General features: G+C 39.9%; 3 protein-coding genes across 13 annotated transcripts in view; 1 reads left to right on the top strand and 2 right to left on the bottom strand.

Moving 5' to 3' along the window:
- LOC131956397 (E3 ubiquitin-protein ligase UBR5) overlaps positions 1–3,896 on the bottom strand; it is a 29,052-nt gene extending 25,156 nt beyond the window's left edge. For 7 of the 10 annotated variants that reach the window (XM_059320809.1, XM_059320804.1, XM_059320812.1 and 4 more), the window contains exons 1-10: positions 3,722–3,896; positions 3,032–3,158; positions 2,785–2,858; positions 2,395–2,538; positions 1,752–1,995; positions 1,585–1,644; positions 1,149–1,383; positions 825–1,039; positions 299–421; positions 107–217 (exon numbers count right to left, since the gene is read on the bottom strand). In XM_059320809.1, coding sequence (XP_059176792.1) covers positions 107–217; positions 299–421; positions 825–1,039; positions 1,149–1,383; positions 1,585–1,644; positions 1,752–1,995; positions 2,395–2,538; positions 2,785–2,858; positions 3,032–3,158; positions 3,722–3,783 — 1,395 coding nt within the window. In that variant the 5' untranslated portion in view covers positions 3,784–3,896. The remainder of the gene's footprint in view (positions 1–106; positions 218–298; positions 422–824; positions 1,040–1,148; positions 1,384–1,584; positions 1,645–1,751; positions 1,996–2,394; positions 2,539–2,784; positions 2,859–3,031; positions 3,159–3,721) is intronic. The other 3 variants (XM_059320813.1, XM_059320811.1, XM_059320805.1) reach the window with 1 other exon arrangement.
- Positions 3,897–9,327: 5,431 nt separating this feature from the next.
- On the top strand, positions 9,328–14,079 carry LOC131956400 (uncharacterized). Of its 2 annotated transcripts, none has more exons than XM_059320818.1 (7): positions 9,328–9,545; positions 10,328–10,490; positions 11,218–11,425; positions 11,580–11,682; positions 11,931–12,040; positions 12,829–12,985; positions 13,159–14,079. In XM_059320818.1, the coding sequence occupies exons 1-7, from the start codon at positions 9,520–9,522 to the stop codon at positions 13,529–13,531; spliced, it is 1,140 nt and encodes a 379-aa protein (XP_059176801.1). In that variant the 5' UTR covers positions 9,328–9,519; the 3' UTR covers positions 13,532–14,079. The 2 variants fall into 2 exon arrangements, with proteins under 2 accessions (XP_059176801.1, XP_059176802.1); XM_059320819.1 differs by having other exon boundaries at positions 10,386–10,490.
- A 341-nt stretch (positions 14,080–14,420) lies between these two features.
- LOC131956398 (mucin-5AC) overlaps positions 14,421–27,602 on the bottom strand; it is a 34,589-nt gene continuing 21,407 nt past the window's right edge. The window contains exons 7-17 of the mRNA XM_059320814.1: positions 26,225–26,395; positions 25,346–25,536; positions 25,045–25,117; positions 24,590–24,711; positions 23,709–23,891; positions 22,201–22,395; positions 20,475–20,634; positions 19,253–19,379; positions 17,356–17,406; positions 16,627–16,667; positions 14,421–16,250 (exon numbers count right to left, since the gene is read on the bottom strand). Of these exons, the coding sequence (XP_059176797.1) occupies positions 16,027–16,250; positions 16,627–16,667; positions 17,356–17,406; positions 19,253–19,379; positions 20,475–20,634; positions 22,201–22,395; positions 23,709–23,891; positions 24,590–24,711; positions 25,045–25,117; positions 25,346–25,536; positions 26,225–26,395 (1,538 nt within the window). The 3' untranslated portion in view covers positions 14,421–16,026. The remainder of the gene's footprint in view (positions 16,251–16,626; positions 16,668–17,355; positions 17,407–19,252; positions 19,380–20,474; positions 20,635–22,200; positions 22,396–23,708; positions 23,892–24,589; positions 24,712–25,044; positions 25,118–25,345; positions 25,537–26,224; positions 26,396–27,602) is intronic.

Here is a 27,602-nt window from a genome sequence, read left to right on the forward strand (position 1 = left end):
AAGGACTATAGATAGAACAATCTAGTCAATCACTTAAATAACGTCATTGAAAATATACTGTTACAAAAACAGCACTAAATGGGTAAGTGTTATAAATTGTGCCTACTTTTCCAGATTCTGTCAATACAGATGCTCGCACTCCACAAGCTGACAGCAGTGTAATTTTTTCTTGCACAAGCCCTAATGTTGCTGCTTTAGGATGGCGAATATTGGGGTTCTGAAAATTTAAAAGATTGTGTCAGCAAGTAATAAAAAAACCTACTAAGACATGTCCAACAAAAACAGCTAAGTGCCATACCTCCGTGTTTTTGTATGGTTCTGGGTCTGACCACCTCCAGCTGTACAGCCGACCATCCCTGCCTACAGCAACTAGATCTGAAAACATGGCTTCAATGTGCTTGAAAAGTAGGGGTTCACTCTCCTGATGATGAAAAATATTCACTTGGTCAACTCACAGGATCAAAGTAAATTGCTGTTTTCAGCATTAGTATATAAAATTACCCTGCTCATACTGATAAGAATCATTAAAATAAAATTAATTTAAGACATGAAATGATCAAGAATATAACTTTGTCGTGGATTTCTTAAGTTCATACATTTTACTATAACAAAAAACTAAAGAAGTAATGAAGGAAAAGTCTCCTACATGTAAACGGTTACATCCTTGGCATAGCATTAAATTATTTTTTTTAAAATGGCATTTAAATAGCTATCAAAAGTGTGCAGAGTTAATTCCATAAATATTCAGCTTTCATTTCCTATGAGATCTATGCGCAGTCAAAACTATACACAAGTGTAAACAGGCAAACAAAGCATGTACTAACTTTATCTGGCCAATACTGCAACTCCTCCCCTATCACTACTGGGTTCTGTGCTGGAGAGGTTCCTTTTTTAACTCCGTCAGAGCCAGGAGTGTCAGGTTTGTCTCGCTCTAGAGATTTCAGTGTTTCATCTCTGAATGATGACTCAAGTCTCCTGCGATGATCTCGGATGCGGAAAATAGAATCTCTGTCCCTGTCCAAGTCTCTTTCTCTGTCTCCTAAAGGTTTCATAGCATGGTTATCTTAAGTTTAAAAAAGCAGTTCTAACAGTGCTAGTTTTACATATCAACTATTACTAAAGAATTGGTAAAGTTTAACTTCTCTCACCTAGTCTAGATCTAGTCCCTGATCCCCGGCTTCTTAGTGTTGAGTAACCAAAGACATCCTCATTAAACATTGCATCAGCATCTATGATGACAGAGGGATGTTCTCCGTGAACACCTGTGTCCAAGAGTGAGATCAGATCATCTGGTACATACGAGTCTTGACTGTCATCATCATCACCCTCTCCTTCATCATCTCGACTCAATAAATTATTTACTGCCATGTTCACATCCAGATTCTACAACATAAGAACAATAGAGTTTTGAGGCTAATAACAAAATACCATCGTCAATCAAGTAGTCATAAACTATTCACTCACTAGAAATTTAAAATATTCATGAAAAAATACTGAATAATTTTCAGTTTGCTAAAGACACCATGCAACAGAAAGCCAATACCAGTCTGATGCAATTTACAAAACATGGCATAAATAACTTACCGTTCTTTGTAATTCTCTGATAATGAGATTTCTAGATTTGCCCTGTAATACGACTTGACACTGAAAAAAAAGTTGTGGTTAAATGTCACAACTGTTTGAGTAACTTTGTACCAGACCAGTTATCAAGAAAATGTCTTTAAATAAAATTCTAATGCCACTCCACTCACCTGGCTAATCAGATCCTCTGGTACAACAGAGGCAGGAACCAGGGGTCGTCCACCAACAATAACATTTGACCTCCGACCTCCCCTGCTGACATGGACGGCCCTTTGCACAGCCCTGCTGAAGCCTGTAGGCTGGTTGTTATTAGCACCACCACTGGCACTACCTGTGCTGCCAGCGACACTGCCACTAGCAGCTGGTCCACCACGGGAAACAGAAGCTGGGTTAGAGGTCACTGTTGACCAGCGCCTGTAACACAATTTTAAATATGATTTAATAATTAAACACTCTTAAGCAACAAAACTTTATTTTATTTTTCGTTGATGAAAAACAGTTCTAACAATTTTAAAAACTATATTTAAATGAATAAATAAACAAAATTTTGATGAACTAGACCAGGGGTCTCCAAACTTTTCAGTCCGAGGGCCGCATTAACTATCAAATTTCAGTTCGGGGGCCAGTTTCTTCCATGCATGTCTTTGATTTTTCTGCGCAAAGTTCCTCAGCCATCACCAACAAACGATTTTTCATTGGACAAAAAAATCTACGCGGGCCGGATTAGATGACTTCGCGGGCCGCATCCGGTCCGCGGGCCGTAGTTTGGAGACCCCTGAACTAGACTGTAATAATTTTAAAGGCTTAAAATACCCTGTGGCAGAGGACTGAGCAGCTGCAGTACCCAAAGCATCAGACACAAGCACTATTGGACTTTCCATAACAACAGTTCCACTACGAGCAGTGGAGTTACGGTCCAGCTTCTCCAACTTGCTTGGTTTTCTAACAAAGGGAGGACTAGAAGATTAATACAAGATTTAATAAAAAAAAAAAAGAATTTGCAAGCTTTGAACAATACAACATATTATGTGCTAACCAGGCTAATTAATGATGCAAAAAATATCCTTACTTTGTACAAAGATTTTAAGAAAACTATAGTTGGTTAATAGTAAATGTTGTATTTAATAGTGAATAGTGTGTAAGAAACATGTGGAACAGGGTATATCTTAACAAGGCCATATATGAAACAAAATGTATATTTACGGTTTATTATCAGTCTTGATAAGATCCAGTTTATCTGTAGCAACATGGTATGGAACTCGACATACTCTGCCATCCTTTATAAATAAATGTTTAAACAATTCCATTAACAAATTATAAAATTGATGTCACGCTTCTAAAAACAAAAATGCATTTTTAGGAAAGAATTTTTTTTTATTCAACATTGTAAATATGGAACAAAAATATAAAAAACTTTTTAAAAACTCAATTTATGAAAAAATGTACTAACCTCTCTGAGTAAGGCTATGTGACTAGGACCAACAGCACACTGTGAAATGTTAATGTTCCTCAAGCTACTCAATGCTGAAGGAGCAGAGAATCCATGGCGGCTAAACCGCTCTGAAACTTCACGTAATCTAGAAGCAAAATTAAATTCTATAACCCTGGGATTCATTTTAAAGAATAAAAAAAATAAAAAATGTTATTTCCTTAAAGTAAAGATGTGTATTTGTCTATTAGAGTATGTGATTAATCGATTTAATTTATGGCTGCTAGTTAAAATTGGGTAGGCCTAGTAGTCTAGTAGATACCTCATAAAATTATTTATAAAAGTTCTCAGACTAGGGCCTATAGGTAGCTAATCCAACTGAGTAAAGTGTAGTGTAGTAAAATTGAAGTTACCGCTTAAAACATCTGTTTTGTTTTATTTTTCACTAGATCTAGTTTAGAATTTTAGATTCTAGAATGTCTAAATTTATAAATTTAGTGCTCTTGTCTTGATAATAAAAAGGATTTCTATTTAGCTATCTATATAAACGATTCCAAAAATGCATCTAAATCTAGAAGACTAAAGTAGATCTAGTCTGTAGTCTAGATAGTGGATTCTGAAGAATTTTTTTTCTTTTTATTAAATTTTTTTATATGACAAGCAAGACTAAGAACTAAGAGATGATCAAACATCTACTAAGATTACACATACTTTTCGATTAGCTGATCGTCATTTCCAGGAAGAGGCAGAACAGTAAAGTGTAGAGATGTCATTATATTTAATATCCAGTTTTAAAAACATCAAAATTATTAAAATATCTTGGTTTTACGATGAAGTAAGAGAATCAATCCAACAAAATGACGGCCTTTTACGCCATAGTGCTTGAAGTACAGCATTGAAAAGGACCTTCCAGCCCATTGGTTGAAAATTTCTTTTGATGATTAGGCTTAGCATAGAGAAAAACACGCCGTTTTCTGTTATTTTCTGTTATTTATTTTAAATTATGATATTTAATTTCAATCTGTAGCTTTTTATTTTGTAATTAACTTGCTTTGTGTTCTCTTTTTACAACTAAAATTTATGGTCCATGAAAGACATCAGTATACCTTAAAGTTTTTTTTTTATCAAGTAGGCCTACACTAGTTTTTAGTTAAGGTCAATTTTTTTCTCGAGTCTGAAAACATTTCGCGGCATGGCCTAAAACTACGCGGATGGCGGGGCCCGGGGGGGGGGGGGGGAAGAGTATTTGTTTCTTTCGGGGGGGGAGGGGGGTTGAATTTGATACTTTCGGGGAGGGGAAGTCGGTCAGCAAATGCCCCGAAAAATCGGTCCTTAACTCCGACAAAATGGCCGCGACATTTAGGCTCACGACAAATGGGCTCCCCACAAAATGACTTCCGACAAATCGGCTCCAGACAAATAAATCGTATGACCACATTTGGCATGGAGACGTTACCATTTTCTCCAATTCACCAACAAAACACAGTTTCTACCTCCATCTCCATTTATTAACCTCTTTTAAATGCCTGAATAAAAAGCTTCGTCATTAACCAACAGAGGCGTAGCGAGGGGGGGGGGGGCGGGGGGACATATGTCCCCGGGCGCCGACCATAGGGGGCGCCATATTGAAAGTTTGAGAAGGGGTGCAAATGAAAAGTTCGAGGGGGTGTGCAAATCGAAAGTTTGAGGGGGGGGGTGCAAACCAAAAGTTCGAGGGGGTGCAAACCAAAAGTTCGAGGGGGGGGTGCAAACCAAAAGTTCGTGGGGGGTGCAAATCGAAAGTTTGAGGGGGGGTGCAAATCGAAAGTTTGTCCCCGGGCGCCGGGAAGGGTCGCTACGCCTCTGTTAACCAACATCAATTCAGAAACAAATCGAGCTCTTAAAAGCAAGTGACACTAATTTTAAAATTGTGATGTTTTATTGACACCAGTGAAGACGGAAATACCACGTCTCTCCCTACACAAAGTCCACAACCGACTCATTTGAGGGACGTCATAAAACTTGATGACACTTAAATTTAAAAAAGAAAAAAAAAATCATAAAAAACGTTTTAATAACAAGCTTTTATGTAATGATGCACTAAAAAGTAGAAAATAAATTATAGACTACTATTTAAATAACTATAAAGAAAAGCGTGGGTCACTTTAGTATCTATTGGATACCTTTACTAATGTTAAGGAAGACACCCACGCTTTTCTTTATAGTTATTTAAATAGTAGTCTATAATTTATTTTCTACTTTTTAGTGCATCATTACATAAAAGCTTGTTATTAAAACGTTTTTTATGAATTTTTTTTTCAGTACTTTACATGTTTTATCTACAATAGAGTTACATGACTAAAAACCATTGCGCGCCTACTGAATATCACGTTCAGTAGGCGCGCAATGGTTTTTGAACGCAGCCATTACGTGGTCGTGATGGCGCAGCTATTGATGACGCGTGTGGTGTGGTTGGCTAGACATGCCTACTAATTCGGTCCAAATTTTAATTAATTCATAAAAAATCAATTAGGCATCCAATTAAGTCAAATTTAGTTTCAGATTGCATTGTCTTCATGTCTTGACCCACGTGCCAACTGTGAATCGTGTCGGTCAAGTAGAACTGTCCGAATTTTCACTCCTGCGTTTCCGTCTAGACAGACAGACTGTCGACTGTCGACTGACGAGGAAGTGAGTTAAATAAAAGCTTGTAAAAAAAATTCATAAAAAACGTTTTAATAACAAGCTTTTATGTAATGATGCACTAAAAAGTAGAAAATAAATTATAGACTACTATTTAAATAACTATAAAGAAAAGCGTGGGTGTCTTCCTTAACATTAGTAAAGGTATCCAATAGATACTAAAGTGACCCACGCTTTTCTTTACAGTTATTTAAATAGTAGTCTATAATTTATTTTCTACTTTTTAGTGCATCATTACATAAAAGCTTGTTATTAAAACGTTTTTTATGAATTTTTTTTTTATGAATTTTTTTTTCAGTACTTTACATGTTTTATCTACAATAGAGTTACATGACTAAAAACCATTGCGCGCCTACTGAATATCACGTTCAGTAGGCGCGCAATGGTTTTTGAACGCAGCCATTACGTGGTCGTGATGGCGCAGCTATTGATGACGCGTGTGGTGTGGTTGGCTAGACATGCCTACTAATTCGGTCCAAATTTTAATTAATTCATAAAAAATCAATTAGGCATCCAATTAAGTCAAATTTAGTTTCAGATTGCATTGTCTTCATGTCTTGACCCACGTGCCAACTGTGAATCGTATCGGTCAAGTAGAAGTTTCCGAATTTTCACTCCTGCGTTTCCGTCTAGACAGACAGACTGTCGACTGACGAGGAAGTGAGTTAAATAAAAGCTTGTAAAAACCACACAATTTCTTATATTAGATAAAATAATGTAAAATAAGGCCTGCCGACCAAGACCTGCATACGTTGTATTATCTAAGGGTGTTGGTTAAGTGAACTCTATTGATGAAGAGATCCTGTTGGAAAGGGTCATATTAAATAGAAGCACATTTTTCGGGAGCCTAATGACTGGAGCCTTTTGTCGGGAGTCAACATGACGGGAGCCTAAATGATGGGAGTCTATTTGTGGAGAGCATGTATGACGGGGCCCTTTCGATGGGGTCGATTTGACGGGGTCTTTTGTCAGGGCCGTTTTGAAGGTGCAATTTTGTCACTGGGCGTTTTAACGCCGCACGATGCTATATAGAGCAGTGGTTCTTAGCCTGGGGATGATAGAACCCAAGCGGTTTGGTGAGTCAGTATCAGGAGTTTGGCGCAGATCAAGGACCCAAGACCCGACTCATATGATTTGCAATCGGATTTTGTCAATGCGGACAGTAGAACGATCGGACCGCGGCCAATGGCAGTTAAAAAACAACAGCGCGTAATAAAGTGCGCCAGAGCAGGATAACAGTACACGTATCGGTATCGTAATATTTCTTTATCGTAGAAATCTTGACGTCACGATACACATACGACACGAATCACGTCAACGCCACGAATAAAGGCGCGCGTTGATGTTGTATATATGTGCTGTGAAGAACATTCTTTTCATCAGTAGTCCACTTGTGAAAGTCGTTATATTACGTCGCGGGATCAGAATTTCTTCCAGGCATCTCTCCGACCCCCCCCCCCCCCCCGAAGAAACTCCACCGCCCCCCCCCCCCCCCCCGAACGAAATGGAATTTATAAAGAAAACATATATGATGCCCCCCCCCACCGAAAATATCAAGTACCCCCCCCCCCCCCCTGAGAAAAAAGTCAGTGATTTCTTTCTGTTTTAATCCCCTCATATAACTACGTCGAGCAACAACAACAAATAAACCGGGAGTGATCTCCCCTAAACTTTCTCGAATATTTTTATATAAAATAACAGGGGATGGGAACTCGGGCTATAGACATGATTTTTAATCCATTTTAAATACTTAAAGTTTTAAAAATAGAATAAAATCTCGTAGACAAATTAATTGCACACCAAGTGAACGCGAAATAAAAAAGCGCATAATAGTGCGCAATATTATTAGTACTTTTAAAATTTACATTAGTTTTTTGAGAAATCGGAAGTAGCGTAAATTACTACTTCCGGTCAACGGAAATTACTCAAAATTTAACAGAAGGTAGAGAATTAGATCTTTTACTTACATGTGAAATTTCATTTATCTATCTGAAATAGTACTCAAGTTATAGGCTTTTGAAAAATTCAAAGTAGAAAAAGTACCACTTCCGGTTGTCGGAAATCGCTCAAAAGTTGATACGGATCTACGATTTTGATATAATACTTATATATGAAATTTCATCAACCTAGCTGTAACGGTACTCAAGTTATCGTGTTTACACACGGACACACACACAGACACACAGACACACACACACACAGACATACGGACAAGATTGCAAAATTATGTTTTTCCGTATCAGTGAGGTGTAAAACGTCGAGATTTGTAAAAATCTCGATTTTTTTTTGCACGATTACAATACTTTCTCTATACTACGTATATACGAGAAAGTAAAAATGTGGTCGGAAGAATATGTACAGTATGGTTCATATCTATGACGGAATCTGATGGGGGAGGGGGGGGGGAGATGAAAGAACCTCTGGACTCAGCGCATGCATGATTAAAAATGTTAAGTTGAGCCAATCGAGTCGGCAAAACCAGACTTTTTTCTCCGGGGGGGGGGGGGGGGGGGGGGGTGGGGCAGTGGCGTAGCTAGGTCGGGTGTTACCCGGTGCGGCACCTCATGGTGTCACCCCTCCCCTTGTCGGGATTGTCATTATGTAACTCTAATTAATCATTCATTGACCTGTCAAAAACATGTATTCTAGACAGAGGCGTAGCGACCCTTCCCGGCGCCTGGGGACAAACTTTCAATTTGGCGCCCCCTTGGGAGCAAATTTTCAATTTGTACCCCCCCCCCCCTCAAACTTTCGATTTGTACCCCACCCCCCAAACTTTCGATTCCCCCCCCCCCTCGTCAAACAGAAACAATGCAGCTAAAATGACAATTAAATTTGTTTTTACAACCCATTTTGGCATCCCCTAAGGTCGGCGCCCGGGGACGTATGTCCCCCCTGTCCCCCCCCCCATCGCTACGCCTCTGATTCTAGACATCTTGCAATTTTTTTTGTCTTGGTGTCACCCCCCTAGACGGTGCGCATCCCGCCCCCACCCTGAAACGCCTCTGGGGGGCGGACTACATTTATCGGGGGGGGGGGGGGGGCGGTGGTCACTGTTAAAAGTATGTTTTCTATATAAATTCCACTTCGTTCGGGGGGGGGGGGGGGGGCTGGAAGAAACTATATGCAAAACTAAGGGAACACTTTCTTAATCTGCATGGAGATTGAAGATAGAAGAATACAAGGTGAAACCGCACAATTCTGAACTGGTGTCTGAAAGGCGACAGCAGAAGACACACTGATTTGCAGTCAACATACATTATTATATTATTGTTTTTGTGTGAAAATAGTAAGTACGAAACAGAGATGTTGATGCACGGGTTCATTTTGTGCACTAGTAAAATATGTAACTTTGTTTTGAATTTGAAAAGAATCATATTTTATTTTTCCTACTAAGCAGGGTTCGGCGAATGTGCATATAAAGCTGATGGGGTTCGTCACCCCAAAAAAGGTTAAGAACTACCGCTATCTTCATAGCTCTTTTACAAAGGATTTCTTTGTAATTTTTTTTTTCTGTCAGTTAGTCTAGTACGATTACTGTTTTGTTCGTTTGATTTCATGCTAGTTTTTAATATTTGTAGTTCAATTTTTTATGCAGATCTAAAACCTGACTAAAAATTCAATAAGAAACGAAACGAACATGTAAACTACAGAAGTGGGCGTGTCGATCATTACTGAAGTATTCTACTCTAGACTGCTTTCTACTGTTTACATTTTTAAAGCAGTTTGCTTATCAATAATTAATACAAGGCTACATCATAAGGGCATAATAGTTTAAAATAAATAGTAGAGTAGAACACATCTAACTAAGATATTTAAGTATAAAAATGCCAAAAGCAACGCTAACATCCAGGTAGGCTTTAAAAAAAAAAGTAAAATCAATTTTTTTTATTTTAAAAATTTTAGGTCTATTTATTTGTTTTTTTTAAACTAATAACTTATAATAATAATTACTATACTATATATAGATATATAAATTATATTTCTATATTTCAATTAGTGACCAAAAATTAGATGAAATTACTTATTTAAAAAGACTACAATTTTAAAGGACACTTATGTATGTATTGTATGACTTAACCACTGTGAACAGTGATTAATATTTAAATATATAATATATATTAAGGAGCCTGGATAATTATTTAATTATAATATAATAATGGGGTGGAGTCGGGAAGAGGTTGTATTAAAAACATAAAACCTATTAGTAAAGTAAAAGTTTCCCTCTCAAACCTGATGGTCTACGGGGCAAGTGAAGTACGAGTTCGAATGTTTCTGTGACCTCAGCATATGAAGAGATAGTGTGGTCAGCACTATGCCCAGCCGCCTTTACTTTCCCTAAAGTGAGTTAGGTACCCATTAGAGTTGGGTGGACTCAGGGATGGTCTTCTGACTTGAACCCGGATTTGAACTTGAGACTTACTGGTTAGCAGTCCAGCTCTCTACCGCTAGAACACTCCGTCCCGTATAAAACATATTACTTAGTACTTAACTTGGTATCACTGGTAGTGCATTTTTTGTTTCGAAACAAAAATATTTAACTTAAAACTTCCAAAAATCCAATAAAGAGTGCATAGTATACAAAGCCGTTATTACAACATAGTGTACACTTCTTTTGTGTGTGGAATATTATAGGGAACTGAAGAATAAGGAAACTGGTCTTGATTTGTCTGTGACATCTTTCTCCGAGCAGAAGGGAATGGTGACATCAACAGTCTATTACCAGGTGGTTTTGGTGTCCAACTTGGCATGTTTCAAGACACCAAGTCATAAAGAGACAGACATCGTCCAATACACAGTATGTCAGATTTTTTGTTTTATTTTTGTCATCATTCATACAACTGATCTACATAGTAGACAGTCCATGGGGCATGTGAAGTAAAGTTCACCTGTTTCTGTGACCTAGAGATAGTGTGGTCAACACTATGCCCAGCCACCTTTACTTTCCTTTACATGAGTTAGGTACACATCGGAGCTGGGTGGACTGAGCAACATTCTACTGAATTGAACCCGGATTCAAACTCGAGACTCTCAGGTTAGTTGCACAGCTAGGCCATGCTGTCTAAAAAGTACACATTATGTTGGACTAATTGTTTTTTTTCTGTCATCATTCATCCAGTAGGCCTACACTCTATGTCAGAAAAACATTGAAAAAAGTCTGACAGACTTCATATTTAATAGGGTAAATAAAGTAGAGCTCTTCAGTATCTTTGATGTCAACTAATGATTGAAATGCAGGGTTTGTGTAGGATACTTTATATCTTTACTTTCCTCTACTTGAGTCAGGTACCCACCAAAGCTGAGTGGACTCAAGACATCTTACACACAAACCCAGCAATCTAACTACGAGCATTGGTCACATTGTGCCCTAATACCATGCTTCACATTGTGCCCTAATACCATGCTTCACATTGTGCCCTAATGCCATGCTTCACATTGTGCCCTAATACCATGCTTCACATTGTGCCCTAATACTATGCTTTGATGTTTGACAACTTATTTTTAAATGATGCTTGTGATTTTAGATTGAAAAAAGAATAGGTGAGTTTGAAGATTTGCGAGCTAAAATTGGAGAACTGTATCAAGGAACTCTTCTCCCAACAATCAACAAAAAGTCTATCATTGTTAATGAAGCTGTGCTGAGAGAAAGGAGGAACAGCCTTGACCATCTGTTAAAGTTTTTGTCCTCGGTACCCAAACTAGCTACATGTGTACCACTGCTTGAGTTTCTAGGTAGGTCTAAATCTCTCACATGTCCCAACAGTCATACTTCTGTCTTAAAGATGTACTTTGTCTTTGCTGATGATAATAGTCTTGTCCAGAATGTTTTTCCATGAGAATTTTGTATGTACCAAATTAGTTTTAGCAATAGAACTACAATTTTCAGGTGTTGATGCCTTGAGGGCAAAGAAGTTTAGTCAAGGAGAACCTTTTGAAGCACCTGCCTCCACCCACACAGAGGACAATGAAGATTCCTCAGCAAAGGATGAGTAAATATTCAATTTGATATCTGTCACAGCGTATCCGACTTTAAAGTGTAAACATTGAACCATTTGACACATTAATAATTGGCATTGGACAGATAGAATGGTCTGCAATCTTATTTGTGAACTAGCAAACAATTCTTAAAGTATGGTTCACATTCTATTTTAATTTTTCTTTATTTAAAAAAAAATTGACATTGGTAATTGGATTGGGCAACCAATAGTTAAAAACATTTTAAAATTAATTTTTTTAGTGCTGATGAGGATTTTTTCAAAGAAACAGCTGATGATGGTGATGACAGTGATCTATTTGATCTAGCTGTAGAAGGTCAAGGTTTTGGTGATGAATTAAAAAGTGCAACCAGTGAGTTAAACAATTTTTCTTTATTACTGATGGGTCATTCCACATACTAAGGTCATGGGGTCATTCCACATACTGTAGTCATGGGGTCATTCCACATACTGAGGTCATAGGATCATTCCACATACTGAGGTCATGGGGTCGTTCCACATACTGAAGTCATTCCACATACTGAGGTCATGGGATCATTCTACATACTGAGGTCATGGGGTAATTCCAAATACTGAGGTCATGGGGTCATTCCACATACTGAGGTCATGGGTCATTCCACATACTGAGGTCATGGGGTCATTCCATATACTGAGGTCATGGGGTCATTCCACATACTGAGGTCATGGGATCATTCCAAACACTGAGGTCATGGGTCATTCCACATACTGAGGTCATGGGATCATTCCAAATACTGAGGTCATGGGGTCATTCCACATACTGAGGTCATGGGGGTCATTTACGTACTCAGGTAATTACATAATAATACCAATTGTGTTCAAATACTGAGGTAATGATAGAATAATAAATCTTGTGTATAATATCAATTGTGTTCAAGTGCTAAGATATTCCACTATTATACTGTTATTTTCCAAATATGAAACTGTGAAAAAATTGTACATTATATTAAGCATAAAAAAGTAGGCCTATAGTTTAGGAATAGGATTGATGTTTATTTGTAGTATGAACTGCTAAAACAATTTTTTTGGCAAGAATTTGTAATTACAAATTTTACAAATTGGTTAAATGTAATCAGAAGAGTTACATATGATTTTAAATTACATTTTAACTTGTTGCAACAGCTGGCGGTGTTCAAATGTTTGAAGAGCAGGATCTGAAGAGGGAGCTGACTGAGGAGGACGAGAAAGATTTCCGTTTTATCCCAGATGCCATCATCAGAAAAAAAGAATTTATTCAGGTCACAGGCGGAAGTGAAGAGAATAATTCTGATTTATTCGAGTGAGAAATTTAAGTCCCTTTGCTGGTGAAGTTAATCAAAATATAAAGTTTTGTCTAGTATCCCCAGTCCAGCAAGCAAATAAGATTACCTTATGAAATACTTTTACTGTATCCTAACTAGACAAATATATGTTCTGTATACCTTTATTTTGAACTGTTTCCTAATCTGATAGAATTGAAGATAATCTGGATGAACTTCTCACTGTTGATGTTGGGAAGAAAAAGACGCAAACAAAATCTGACGATGTTGTAGTTTCCTCACCACCCACGTTGCCCCAAGCATCCTCTAGACCCACACCCGCCCTAAGACCATCCATCGCTGCCAAGCCTTCCATCCCAAGCAAGCCCAGCCTGGGGACAAAATCTTCCACCGAGGGAGTAAAGCCTAAGCCTGCGCCCAGAACTAAGACCAGCAGCCAGACCAGTGACCCCGGCCCAGAGAAGACAGCAACTAGCACGTCAGACAATTTAAACCAGGATGACATATTGCTGTATCTACAAGAAAACCTGAGCTCAAACACAGAAGATGCTGACTTGTTTTCATAGTTCAGGCTTAGCGTGATGTCACTTTTGTTGTTGATTTTATGAACTGATATGGATGAGCAATCCACATCCATAGGGTTAAAGTTGATTTATTGGATTGGTGTTGAATGTAAAGCATAATCTTGTCTTGGGCCAACATTTTTGTGATAATGATAATGTCTGACAATATGACAAACAACATTTTTGTAATGAATGTAGATAATTGATCTGTATTCATCTGGAAGTATTTTTTTGTTTTCATTTCATTTTTAATTTTTGTTTTTAATACTAATCAATGTAAATTTTCTTGATTTGAAGGCTAGTGGAACATCAAACAATGCTTCATGTTTATAATAGAAAGCGCACAAAACTAGTGTTGTAAAGAAAAATGTTGCTTATAGCTACTTAAGCAGACTGGATTATCTAAAATGTGGCAATGACAACGTGTTAGTGTCTTGTACATTAACTCTCTATTTTAAAAACGTTAGATTTTTATTAATTTCATTATATTTTCAACCAGGTCATAGGGTGCTGTGACCAGGTCATACGGTGTTGTGCAGAGTTTCTTTCATGCACCCCCCAAAGAAAGCCTACCCCCCCCCCTGAACAAAATGGAATTTATATAGAAACAGTGACCCTCCCCTGGAGAAAAAAGTCTGGAAGAAACACTAGTGCTGTGATGCAGGGAGTCAGACTGCACTACTAGAGGTGGCAACAAAGCAGTGACTTTAAAACAAATTTAAAATGTATCCATAATAAAGGTGAAACACAGATTAGATGTGAATTAGCATTAATCCACTGATGTTTAGACCTCTCTAGAAGTGGCTATGTGATTCGTGTCTCCCCAGGTGGCAGCAGATAAATGTTTCATTTAAAATGATTTTACTTGCCTATTGGTTCAAAGAATAACTGACGATACAAATGTGCAGTTTATTACCAGATCAGAATTATTAATTTTGTTAGTTATATTTTAAAGATTCCTAACAACCAGCTCAAAACTAATCAAAAATGAAAGTGGTTTTCATAGCAATGATATGCATCTAGTTGAGATGACATAAGTTTTTGTTCTAGATTTTATTGTCGGAAGTTTAATTTAAAAATTAGGTACAGACGTAATGTTATATACATTGTGCTACATAGGACTGTTATTTGTTTTATTTGTAAATATGTGTGTGTCAGTTACTAAAATCAAGATTTAAAAATTATAATGACCAATTCTGCCTATAAGTTAGTCTTTTATTTACTACAACTGAAGACTGATAAAATGCATTTCTATTTTCAGCCAAGCCTATCCTGTTGCTTATTTTATGTTGTTTTGTACATTTTAGATTGGTGAAAATCAAAAAGAGATATTTAGTTATCTGTATTAAAATGTACTTGGTATAACAGCAGACATAATGAATAATTGACCAAAAAAGATGTCTTAAGTCTTGTATTAATGATATATGCATGTATATTTAACTAACATTGTATTAAAAATGTTGAGATGTATAATTTTTAAAAATTTTGTTTAAAAAAAAATTAACAAATACATAACATTAAACTAATTAATGCATATGGTATTTTTCTGCTTAGTGTGTTGAAAAAAGCGAAATTTTAAAGCTACCACAATAAGCAGAAATCATATTTGTCATTATTTTCTTTTTAAAATGTAAAATACATCTTTCATAAAGCTCTTGTTTTTTTGTGTACAAATATAGGACAATACAAACACAATAATTAAATCTTTTCAAGTTATGTAACAATCTTATCACAGCTGTAAGCTTGGCCAATAATTATTCACTTGCTCAGTTGCTGGGTTCTGAAATATAAACTTTTCTATCTGGAGAGCTTCTGTTCTCTAGATCTAAGTTTAAAAATATGTGAGCTATGGTTTGATCTAAAATGTAGCTATTAGTACATTTTAATGGCTCTTCAAAAATCAACTGGCATATAGAAACACAATTAAAAGCCTGTGTATCTCAAACATGTTGTAATGGTGCAGTAACAATCACTTGATATGCTACAGTTATGTATGGGTGCAGCTTTAAAAGTTTCAGTTTTTTTTCTTAATCCTTAAATAGGATCTTCAAACTAAAATAACATTTTTAAAAATAATAATGGGCATTAATATGATCTTAAATTCTAAATTAAGTGAATAAACTTGTACATAAAAAAGAAATCTTTAAATCACTGGACACTATTGGGCAGGGTAACAAGTTGCGCCAATCTTCTCTCTACCCTCTCTACAGATCTTCTCTCCACCCTCTCTACAGATCTTCTCTCCAACCTCTCTACAGATCTTCTCTCCACCCTCTCTACAGATCTTCTCTCCACCCTCTCTACAGATCTCTCCACCCTACCTACAGATCTTCTCTCCACCCTCTCTACAGATCTACTCTCCACCCTATCTACAGATCTCTCCACCCTCTCTACAGATCTCTCCACCCTCTCTACAGATCTCTCCACCCTCCCTACAGATCTCTCCACCCTCTCTACAGATCTACTCTCCACCCTCCCTACAGATGGGCATGACCAGATCACAGGATACCATCGTCATATCTGGGGTTGACCCTGCCGTAGTTCATGTTGACATTGCTGCTCCAGACGCGACCACTGTTAATATCCGGGTTCTCCACATCCGGAAGTGACGCGTCATGTTTGGGTTTGGCCTCCACGAAATCGTCTTCAGTCGTTTCATAGTTTGCTGGCTCAGGTACTGCGTCTCTGTCTGGGGTGTTTTTGTAGTTTTCGTCTCGAAATCCTAACGTTAAAAGTTGATCAAATTAGGTCGCATGATTTCAACTTAATAAATAATAAACTTTAGATAATTTACGAACTATTCTATGTAGGCACTATTTTTACTATATTTAATTTTATTTATAATAATAAAAGATGAAATGTACGAATGTTATAAATAATATAAGCGTAAGACTACATTTCTTCAGATTATTGAAATGATAATTGAATAATTGCAGCCTAGTTGGTGCAGTTTATTCTCGTTAGCATCAATTATCAACAAATATAAAAAGATAAATTGTTGAACAACTGTCATTTTTAATCTACTTTCCTGCCAAATGACTGGTTATCTGAGGGAGAACGCGGGCTGACTAGTAGACTATAAAGATATAAAAGCTTACTTTCTTTCCAGAATCCAGCGTTTCCGTTGCCGGGTGCGATTCTGGTGAGACAAATGATTACATGGCGTTAGAGCAGGGGTCTCCAAACTACGGCCCGCGGGCCGGATGCGGCCCGCGAGGTCCTCTCATCCGGCCCGCGGAGATCTTTTTGTCCACGGAAAAAAAAACGTTTGTTGGAGATGGCTGAGGAACTTTACTGAGAAAAATCACGACATGCCTGGAAGAAACCGGCCCCCGAACTGAAATTTGATAGTTAATGCGGCCCTCGGACTGAAAAGTTTGGAGACCCCTGCGTTAGAGGAGTGCATGTAGGCTAAATTTAGAACCACTGAAGGATTCGGTGACAGAAGAGAGTCTACCGCCCCCTCCCCCAAAGGAAATGGAATTTATATAGAAAATATATACTTTCAAAAGTGTCTGCCCCCCCCCCCCCCCCGACTGACTGTGGGTCTATTCTGAAAGGTTGGATGTCGTTAGAAATATCTCATCACTTTCTTTCTTCTGGTCTTTTCTGAACAATCCAGTTCGAAGTATGTTCTTAATCTTAAGTCAGGCAGACCAAAGTATGTTCTTAAGTCAGGCAGACCAAAGTATGCTCTTAAGTCAGACCAAAGTATATTCTTAAGTCAGGCAGACCGAAGTATGAAGTCAGGCAGACCGAAGTATGCTCTTAAGTCAGGAATACCAAAACAGAATAAAATAATAAAATGAGATCAAAACAAAACTCACCCTTCCGGCTTGGGCTTTATGTCAATAACACGTGTTGATTTGGGAACTTTTCTGTAAAAAAGTTTAAATTGAATCATTTAAAAAAATATATATATTTAGCCTACATGTTACAGTGTATGAAAAACATTAACTTAATAGTTCAATAAAATATGTTGGAACATTTTTTTGCTATGGTAACTGTATCCTTCAGTGACTAGCTAAAATGAGTATGTCAGTCAGTCTACAGCTAAAATGTGTATGTCAGCTAGTCTACAGCTAAAATGTGTATGTCAGATAGTCTACAGCCAAAATGTGTATGTCTGCCAGTGACTAGCTAAAACGTGTAAGTCAGCCATTCTACAGCTAAAATGTGTATGTCAGCTAGTCTACAGCCACAATGTGTATGTCTGCCAGTGACTAGCTAAAATGTGTATGTCAGCCAGTCTACAGCTAAAATGTGTATGTCAGCCAGTCTACAGCTAAAATGTGTAAGTCAGCCAGTCTACAGCTAAAATGTGTACATCAGCCAGTCTACAGCTAAAATGTGTATGTCAGCTAGTGACTAGCTAAAATGCGTATGTCAGCCAGTGTTTAGCTAAAATATGTACATCAGCCAGTGTTGCAACTAAAATGTGTATGTCAGCCAGTCTACAGCTAAAATGTGTATGTCAGCCAGTCTACAGCTAAAATGTGTATGTCACCCAGTCTACAGCTAAAATGTTTATGTCAGCTAGTGACTAGCTAATGTGTGTATGTCAGCTAGTGTGCAGCTAAAATGTGTATGTCAGCCAGTGTGCAGCTAAAATGTGTATGTTAGCTAGTGAGTAGCTAAAATGTGTATGTCAGACAGTCTACAGCTAAAATGTGTATGTCAGGCAGTCTGCAGATAAAATGTGTACATCAGCCAGTCTACAGCTAAAATGTGTATGTCTGCCATTGACTAGCTAAAATGTGTATGTCAGCCAGTCTACAGCTAAAATGTGTATGTCAGCCAGTCTACAGCTAAAATGTGTATGTCAGCCAGTCTACAGCTAAAATGTGTATGTCAGCCAGTCTACAGCTAAAATGTGTATGTCAGCCAGTCTACAGCTAAAATGTGTATGTCAGCTAGTGACTAGCTAATGTGTGTATGTCAGCTAGTGTGCAGCTAAAATGTGTATGTCAGCCAGTGTGCAGCTAAAATGTGTATGTCAGCTAGTGTACAGCTAAAATGTGTATGTCAGCCAGTGTACAGCTAAAATGTGTATGTGAGCCAGTCTACAGCTAAAATGTGTACATCAGCCAGTCTACAGCTAAAATGTGTATGTCAGCCAGTGTGCAGCTAAAATGTGTATGTCAGCTAGTGAGTAGCTAAAATGTGTATGTCAGCCAGTCTACAGCTAAAATGTGTATGTCAGGCAGTCTACAGCTAAAATGTGTACATCAGCCAGTCTACAGCTAAAATGTGTACATCAGCCAGTCTACAGCTAAAATGTGTATGTCAGCCAGTCTACAGCTAAAATGTGTATGTCAGCTAGTGACTAGCTAATGTGTGTATGTCAGCCAGTCTACAGCTAAAATGTGTATGTCAGCCAGTCTACAGCTAAAATGTGTATGTCAGCCAGTCTACAGCTAAAATGTGTACATCAGCCAGTCTACAGCTAAAATGTGTATGTCAGCCAGTGTACACCTAAAATGTGTATGTCTGCCAGTGACTAGCTAAAATGTGTATGTCAGCCAGTCTACAGCTAAAATGTGTATGTCAGCCAGTCTACAGCTAAAATGTGTATGTCAGCCAGTCTACAGCTAAAATGTGTATGTCAGCCAGTCTACAGCTAAAATGTGTATGTCAGCCAGTCTACAGCTAAAATGTGTACATCAGCCAGTCTACAGCTAAAATGTGTATGTCAGCTAGTGAATAGCTAAAATGTGTACTCACGGGACTTTCTTACGTTTGCACATGTCTCCCCCACATCTGCCGCTACACCCACGTGACCAGTGACCCCGGGGGATGTTGCCAGCACAGAAAGGCCTGACCCGACTCAGGCACAGCCAGGCAGTCACACCTGGGGAATATTCCAGAGAGAACATTACAAATCAGTCACGTGACTCCTATAGCATTGTTTTACTGGGACGGACATGGTTGGCCTTTGATACAGGACTCCTACGTACAATTTTTGTCAAACAGCTGTTGCAGCTAGCTAAGGGGTCATTCGCATATGACGTCACGTTTTTTTGACGATATTTACCTCCCCTCTCCACATCGTCACAAAAAGCCAGACCCCCTCCCCCTTTTGACATCCAACCTCAGTCAACTACCCCCCCCCCCCCCCTCTAATGTCATCAAACCTCTGTCAACTACCCCCCACCCCCCTCAGATGATAGAAGTTTTTTTATTTATTTTTAAATTGATTGCTTTAAAAAAAGTTACTGATTTCGATCCGTGTAAATGTTCCGTATAATGGTGGATTGGATAAAATGCGACTGACCTACAAATGCCATGAAATGTTCCGTATAATGGTGGATTGGATAAAATGCGACTGACCTACAAATGCCATGAAATGTGTCGTATAATGGTGGATTGGATAAAATGCGACTGACCTACAAATGCCATGAAATTTTCCGTATAATGGTGGATTGGATAAAATGCGACTGACCTACAAATGCCATGAAATGTTCCGTATAATGGTGGATTGGATAAAATGCGACTGACCTACAAATGCCATGAAATGTTCCGTATAATGGTGGATTGGATAAAATGCGACTGACCTACAAATGCCATGAAATGTGTCGTATAATGGTGGATTGGATAAAATGCGACTGACCTACAAATGCCATGAAATTTTCCGTATAATGGTGGATTGGATAAAATGCGACTGACCTACAAATGCCATGAAATGTGCCGTATAATGGTGGATTGGATAAAATGCGACTGACCTACAAATGCCATGAAATGTTCCGTAAAATTGTGGATTGGATAAAATGCGACTGACCTACAAATGCCATGAAATGTGCCGTATAATGGTGGATTGGATAAAATGCGACTGACCTACAAATGCCTTGAAATGTTACGTATAATGGTGGATTGGATAAAATGCGACTGACCTACAAATGCCATGAAATGTGCCGTATAATGGTGGATTGGATAAATTGCGACTGACCTACAAATGCCGTGCCGAAGAGAGCCGAAAGGATAATCCACCAGAGATTATCCGAGGTTGAGAAGGAAGATGCCTTGGGGGTGGTTGTCGTTGGCGTTGTAGTCGTGGTTGGCGTCGTGGTTGTGGTGGTTGTCGTAGTGGTGGTCGTCGTTGGACAAGGCTAGTTTGATCAGAAGAAAATAATTTGCAGTGATAATAGGCGTGATGTAGCACGATGTTAACCAGCTGATGTCATCCACTAGCTGACATCATGTCATCCACTATGTGACAAAAACTTCAAAGTTCAAGGGTCAACGTTTGATTTTGACATTCACTTGAAATCGATCAACTTTATTCACACTTATCAACAAACTTGCACAGATTTACCGTTTACCACCTAAAGATGATTTTGTGACACTGACACTGACATGACTTACTGTGACACTGACGTGACATGACTTACCGTGACACTGACGTGACATGACTTACTGTGACACTGACGTGACATGACTTACCGTGACACTGACGTGACATGACTGTGACACTGACGTGACATGACTGTGACACTGACGTGACATGACTGTGACACTGACATGACATGACTTACTGTGACACTGACGTGACATGACTTACTGTGACACTGACGTGACATGACTTACTGTGACACTGACGTGACATGACTTGCTGTGACACTGACGTGACATGACTTACTGTGACACTGACGTGACATGACTTACTTTGACACTGACGTGACATGACTTACCGTGACACCGACGTGACATGACTTACTGTGACACTGACGTGACATGAATTACCGTGACACTGACGTGACATGACTTACTGTGACACTGACGTGACATGACTTACCGTGACACTGACGTGACATGACTTACTGTGAAGCTGACGTGACATGACTTACTGTGACACTGACGTGACATGACTTACTGTGACACTGACTGTGACATGACTTACTGTGAAGCTGACTGTGACACTGACATGACTTACTGTGAAGCTGACTGTGACACTGACGTTACTTACTGTGACATGACTTACTGTGAAGCTGACTGTGACACTGACGTTACTTACTGTGACATGACTTACTGTGACACTGACATGACTTACTGTGACACTGACATGACTTACTGTGACGCTGACTGTGACATGACTTACTGTGACACTGACGTGACATGACTTACTGTGACACTGACATGACTTACTGTGACACTGACATGACTTACTGTGACACTGACATGACATGACTTACTGTGACACTGACGTGACATGACTTACTGTGACACTGACGTGACATGACTTACTGTGACACTGACGTGACATGACTTACTGTGACACTGACGTGACATGACTTACTGTGACACTGACGTGACATGACTTACTGTGACACTGACGTGACATGACTTACCGTGACACTGACGTGACATGACTTACTGTGAAGCTGACTGTGACACTGACATGACTTACTGTGACACTGACGTGACATGACTTACTGTGACACTGACGTGACATGACTTACTGTGACACTGACGTGACATGACTTACTGTGACACTGACGTGACATGACTTACCGTGACACTGACGTGACATGACTTACTGTGAAGCTGACTGTGACACTGACATGACTTACTGTGACACTGACGTGACATGACTTACTGTGACACTGACGTGACATGACTTACTGTGACACTGACGTGACATGACTTAATGTGAAGCTGACTGTGACATGACTTACTGTGAAGCTGACTGTGACTGTGGCCGGGATGACGCTGGACAGTGCCCCTGGGTAGACGCCGTGGTCAGTGGCCACCACCGTGTAGGTGGCGCTGGTCCCTGCTGCAGACACACTGTCTAGGATGACGTCACCAGCAGGCGTGATGGTCACGCCAGTTCCTCCTGCACTCTTGCTGTACGTGATCACGTTGTTGTCCTGTAAATGTCAGGTACATGACATTTGTTTTTTGATCGATAGAATTCAACTGAGGCTTCTACCGTCAGGGTTAGTACATACATTTATATGGAAAAAATATCAAGATAGATCTAGAACGAGTTTAAATGTTCGAATCTCGATTTAAAACAAATAAAAATAAGTATAACAAAAGGCTACCAATTATACGTTAAATAATAAAACAACTTTTTCCTTTAGTAAATGCGTTGGTCACTAAAATGTGTCAGACGTGAACGATCGGTGGTTTGGCTAGATCAAAAGATAAAGTTTGTTTTATTTTCTTATTTTTCCTGAATTTATATAAAAAGTTTATACCAAATCAAGTCTTTAAAACGACAGTTATTAAATGTGCGTTTACCTTAATATCCAATGTTCCCTAATCTTACAACATGAACTATCCAATGTTCTCGAAACTTAAACCATGTACTATCCAATGTTCCCTATCCCTACCTATCCAATGTTCCCTAACCCTACCTATCCAATGTTCCCTAACCCTACCTATCCAATGTTCCCTAACCCTACCTATCCAATGTTCCCTAACCCTACCTATCCAATGTTCCCTAACCCTACATATTCAATGTTCCCTAACCCTACCTATCCAATGTTCCCTAACCCTACCTATCCAATGTTCCCTAACCCTACCTATCCAATGTTCCCTAACCCTACATATTCAATGTTCCCTAACCCTACCTATCCAATGTTCCCTAACCCTACCTATCCAATGTTCCCTAACCATACCTATCCAATGTTCCCTAACCCTACCTATCCAATGTTCCCTAACCCTACCTATCCAATGTTCCCTAACCCTACCTATCCAATGTTCCCTAACCCTACATATTCAATGTTCCCTAACCCTACCTATCCAATGTTCCCTAACCCTACCTATCCAATGTTCCCTAACCCTACCTATCCAATGTTCCCTAACCCTACATATTCAATGTTCCCTAACCCTACCTATCCAACGTTCCCTAACCCTACCTATCCAATGTTCCCTAACCCTACCTATCCAATGTTCCCTAACCCTACATATTCAATGTTCCCTAACCCTACCTATCCAATGTTCCCTAACCCTACCTATCCAATGTTCCCTATCCCTACCTGTCCAATGTTCCCTAACCCTACCTATCCAATGTTCCCTAACCCTACCTATCCAATGTTCCCTAACCCTACCTATCCAATGTTCCCTAACCCTACATATTCAATGTTCCCTAACCCTACCTATCCAATGTTCCCTAACCCTACCTATCCAATGTTCCCTAACCCTACCTATCCAATGTTCCCTAACCACCACTGACCTGGAAAGTCGAGTCCTTGTCTGTGGCTGACACGGCCCCTAGCTTGATGCCTGTGCTGGAACATTCTGTGACCGTGAAGAACTGATCAACGAGCCCCGTGGAGAAGATGGGGGCGTTGTCGTTGGCGTCCAGGATGTGAAGGGTCAAGGTTGTCGTGTCATTCAGCAGCCCCGAGTCGCTCACCTGTTGGCGATAGAGTTGGCTCTACCGTAAACCTGTCCCAGTTAAACCTGTCCCAGTTAAACCTGTCCCATTTCAACCTGTCCCATTTAAACCTGTCCCATTTAAACCTGTCCCAGTTAAACCTGTCCCATTTAAACCTGTCCCATTTAAACCTGTCCCATTTAAACCTGTCCCAGTTAAACCTAGCTCGAGTAGGTTTTACCGTAAACTCCCATCTCCACCTAACCCACGCAGTCGGGAAGTCTTTGTAAGGTGGCCGAATTTAGCGTTTTTGGATTTATTTGTTTTTACAATTTTCACTGAAGCTGGAAGTTCAGAGTTCAATGCCCCCCCCCCCCCCCCCCACCCCAACAAGAGAATGTATCCAACCCAATCCCATTGCAGGCCCCCACCTGAAATGCTGGTAATGTGCTTCAAAATCTGAATTAAAACGAGACAGACATCTAATCTACTAGTTCAGCCAACACTCCAACACAACACTAGGACCCGTCCTCACCCTGACCTTTGTCTCATGACCTTAGAGTTCAAAGGTGAGTAGAGGTGCACGTGCGTGGTGGTCTATGTGTATGTTTGTGCTTGTGTCTGTGTGTCTGTGCATACAAGTGTATAGTATATAATTATGGTTGTATGTGTGTATATATGTATATACGTATATACGTATATCCGACTGTGTGTGTGTGCTTGCTAGTGCCACTGACCTGCATAGTTAGTGTGACAGTGGCTGACATGGCACTCTGGTCAACATCGTAGTCCACCACTGACTTGATGACCCCCGTGGTGGGGTCAGTCACTAGTCTCGTGGATGTGCCCGTGGGGCTGGCTGTCAGGATTTTATCACATGCTTCAAATGTCAGCATTTTCAAATGCCTACATCATTAATCTAACGTATATGTCAGCACTTTAAAATCACCACATCATTAATCTAACGTGTATGTCAGCACTTTAAAATCACTACAGCATTAATCTAACGTGTATGTCAGCATTTTCAAATGTCTACAGCATTAATCTAACGTGTATGTCAGCACTTTAAAATCACCACATCATTAATCTAACGTGTATGTCAGCACTTTAAAATCACTACAGCATTAATCTAACGTGTATGTCAGCACTTTAAAATCACTGCAGCATTAATCTAACGTGTATTTGAACTCACAGCTTTTGATGGAGTAGGTCAGGGTGTCCCCGGCATCAGGGTCAGTGGTTGTCCACTTGGGGTCCAAGTTGATCTGGAACGATTGGGTCATGGCTGGCATAAAGTATTACCAAACACATCCAGTAACTTTAATGTACACTAGCTATTGACCGCATCACTCCACATATACTCTTACAGAAATCCATCTTAGTTGATATATATATATATATATATATATATATATATATATATATATATATATATATATATATATATATATATATATATCTGTCCGAGCAGTGGAGGTGGTCCAGCGACTCACATCGCCCTCGTACACCTCTAGGATCTGGTTGTCGGGTGAGATGACGGGCGGCTCGTTGACGTCGGTGACGCTGACGGTGTAGGTGTAGGACTTGGACGTGCAGTAGCCGTCGGTGGCCGAGACGATGAGGAGCGGGCGCTGCAGCAGGTAGCTCTCGTAGTCCAACTTAGACTTGAGGACCACGGAAGTACCTGGGGAGGGGTGGGTCACGGGCGGTTTTAGACTCATGGGTGGGGGGGGGGGTAAAGGAGTTCTCGCATTATGGTCAAACTGAAACATTGACGTCTGTTTGAAAGTAGAAACAGATCTATTGTAAAACCACTTTAAACCAGTAGCGTTGTAAAGATCGAGTGATACCAGTTAACTGATAATTTGGTAAAAGGCAACAAGTCCAATTTTTCCGTAACATCAAAGGCGAGTCCGCTCTGACAGCAAATATCCTAGCTACACCACTTCTTATAGCATGGCGCCAGTCCTGTATGACGACTTACAATGACGCTACATCAGTCATACCACTTACATCATGAAGTCACGTCTTTCTGACCTTTTGTTTAGCACATCTAGCTTACCGCTGATATCGTGACGTCACATCTGGCTTACCGCTGATATCGTGACGTGACATCTAGCTTACCGCTGATATCGTGACGTCACATCTGGCTTACCGCTGATATCGTGACGTCACATCCAACTTACCGCTGATATCGTGACATCACATCCACCTTACAGCTGATATCGTGACGTCACATCCAACTTACCGCTGATATCGTGACGTCACATCCAACTTACCGCTGATATCGTGACGTCACATCCAACTTACCGCTGATATCGTGACGTCACATCCGACTTACCGCTGATATCGTGACGTCACATCCGACTTACCGCTGATATCGAAGAGACTGAGGGCACTGGTTGGGCTGGTGGTGAAGGACAAGGTCGTTGAACCCGAGTCGTCCACGACGTCAAGGTTGATGAGAGAGGTCGACACGGCCGTGTCTTCAGGCCAGCGAGCTGTCGCGTCAAGGTTCGTGATCTTGGGCGTCTGGTTGGCGCCTGCAGACGTCAACATTTCACCTTGATGTGGGTGGCTGGTTTATTTGATTGTTCTGTTTTTGTAATGGTTGTTTTTGTCGAATGATGGCTATATGGATGTAGTGTTGTTTTATTGGGCCAGCATTTGTTTCATGTTTTAATTTTATTAAGTTTTTCTTGTGTGCATGTTTGTTTATATTTCTACCACGCTAAGTTTAACGTTTTGTTTTGGTGTGTCTTATGGCTATAGGAGATGTCATTGTGGGACTATTTGTTGTGTGTGGTGGAGCTGGGTGTTGTGTGTGGTGTAGTTGTGTGTGGTGTAGTTGTGTGTGGTGTAGCTGGGTGTTGTGTGTGGTGTAGTTGTGTGTGGTGTAGTTGTGTGTGGTGTAGCTGTGTGTGGTGTAGCTGTGTGTGGTGTGTGGTGTAGTTGGGTGTTGTGTGTGGTGTAGTTGTGTGTTGTGTGTGGTGTAGTTGTGTGTGGTGTAGTTGTGTGTGGTGTAGTTGTGTGTGGTGTAGCTGGGTGTTGTGTGTGGTGTAGTTGTGTGTGGTGTAGTTGGGTGTTGTGTGTGGTGTAGTTGTGTGTGGTGTAGCTGGGTGTTGTGTGTGGTGTAGTTGTGTGTGGTGTAGTTGTGTGTGGTGTAGTTGGGTGTTGTGTGTGGTGTAGCTGTGTGTGGTGTAGCTGGGTGTTGTGTGTGGTGTAGTTGTGTGTGGTGTAGTTGGGTGTTGTGTGTGGTGTAGCTGTGTGTGGTGTGTGGTGTAGTTGTGTGTGGTGTAGTTGGGTGTTGTGTGTGGTGTAGCTGTGTGTGGTGTGTGGTGTAGTTGTGTGTGGTGTAGTTGGGTGTTGTGTGTGGTGTAGTTGGGTGTGGTGTAGTTGGGTGTTGTGTGTGGTGTAGTTGGGTGTGGTGTAGTTGGGTGTTGTGTGTGGTGTAGTTGGGTGTTGTGTGTGGTGTAGCTGTGTGTGGTGTGTGGTGTAGTTGTGTGTGGTGTAGTTGGGTGTTGTGTGTGGTGTAGTTGGGTGTGGTGTAGTTGGGTGTTGTGTGTGGTGTAGTTGGGTGTTGTGTGTGGTGTAGTTGGGTGTTGTGTGTGGTGTAGTTGTGTGTTGTGTGTGGTGTAGTTGTGTGTTGTGTGTGGTGTAGTTGTGTGTGGTGTAGTTGTGTGTGGTGTAGTTGGGTGTTGTGTGTGGTGTAGTTGGCTGTGGTGTAGTTAGGTGTTGTGTGTGGTGTAG

This window comes from Physella acuta, unplaced genomic scaffold (assembly GCF_028476545.2).
Source record: "Physella acuta isolate Inbredline_101_S28 unplaced genomic scaffold, ASM2847654v3 ptg001147l, whole genome shotgun sequence".
NCBI classification, from domain to species: Eukaryota; Metazoa; Mollusca; class Gastropoda; family Physidae; genus Physella; species Physella acuta.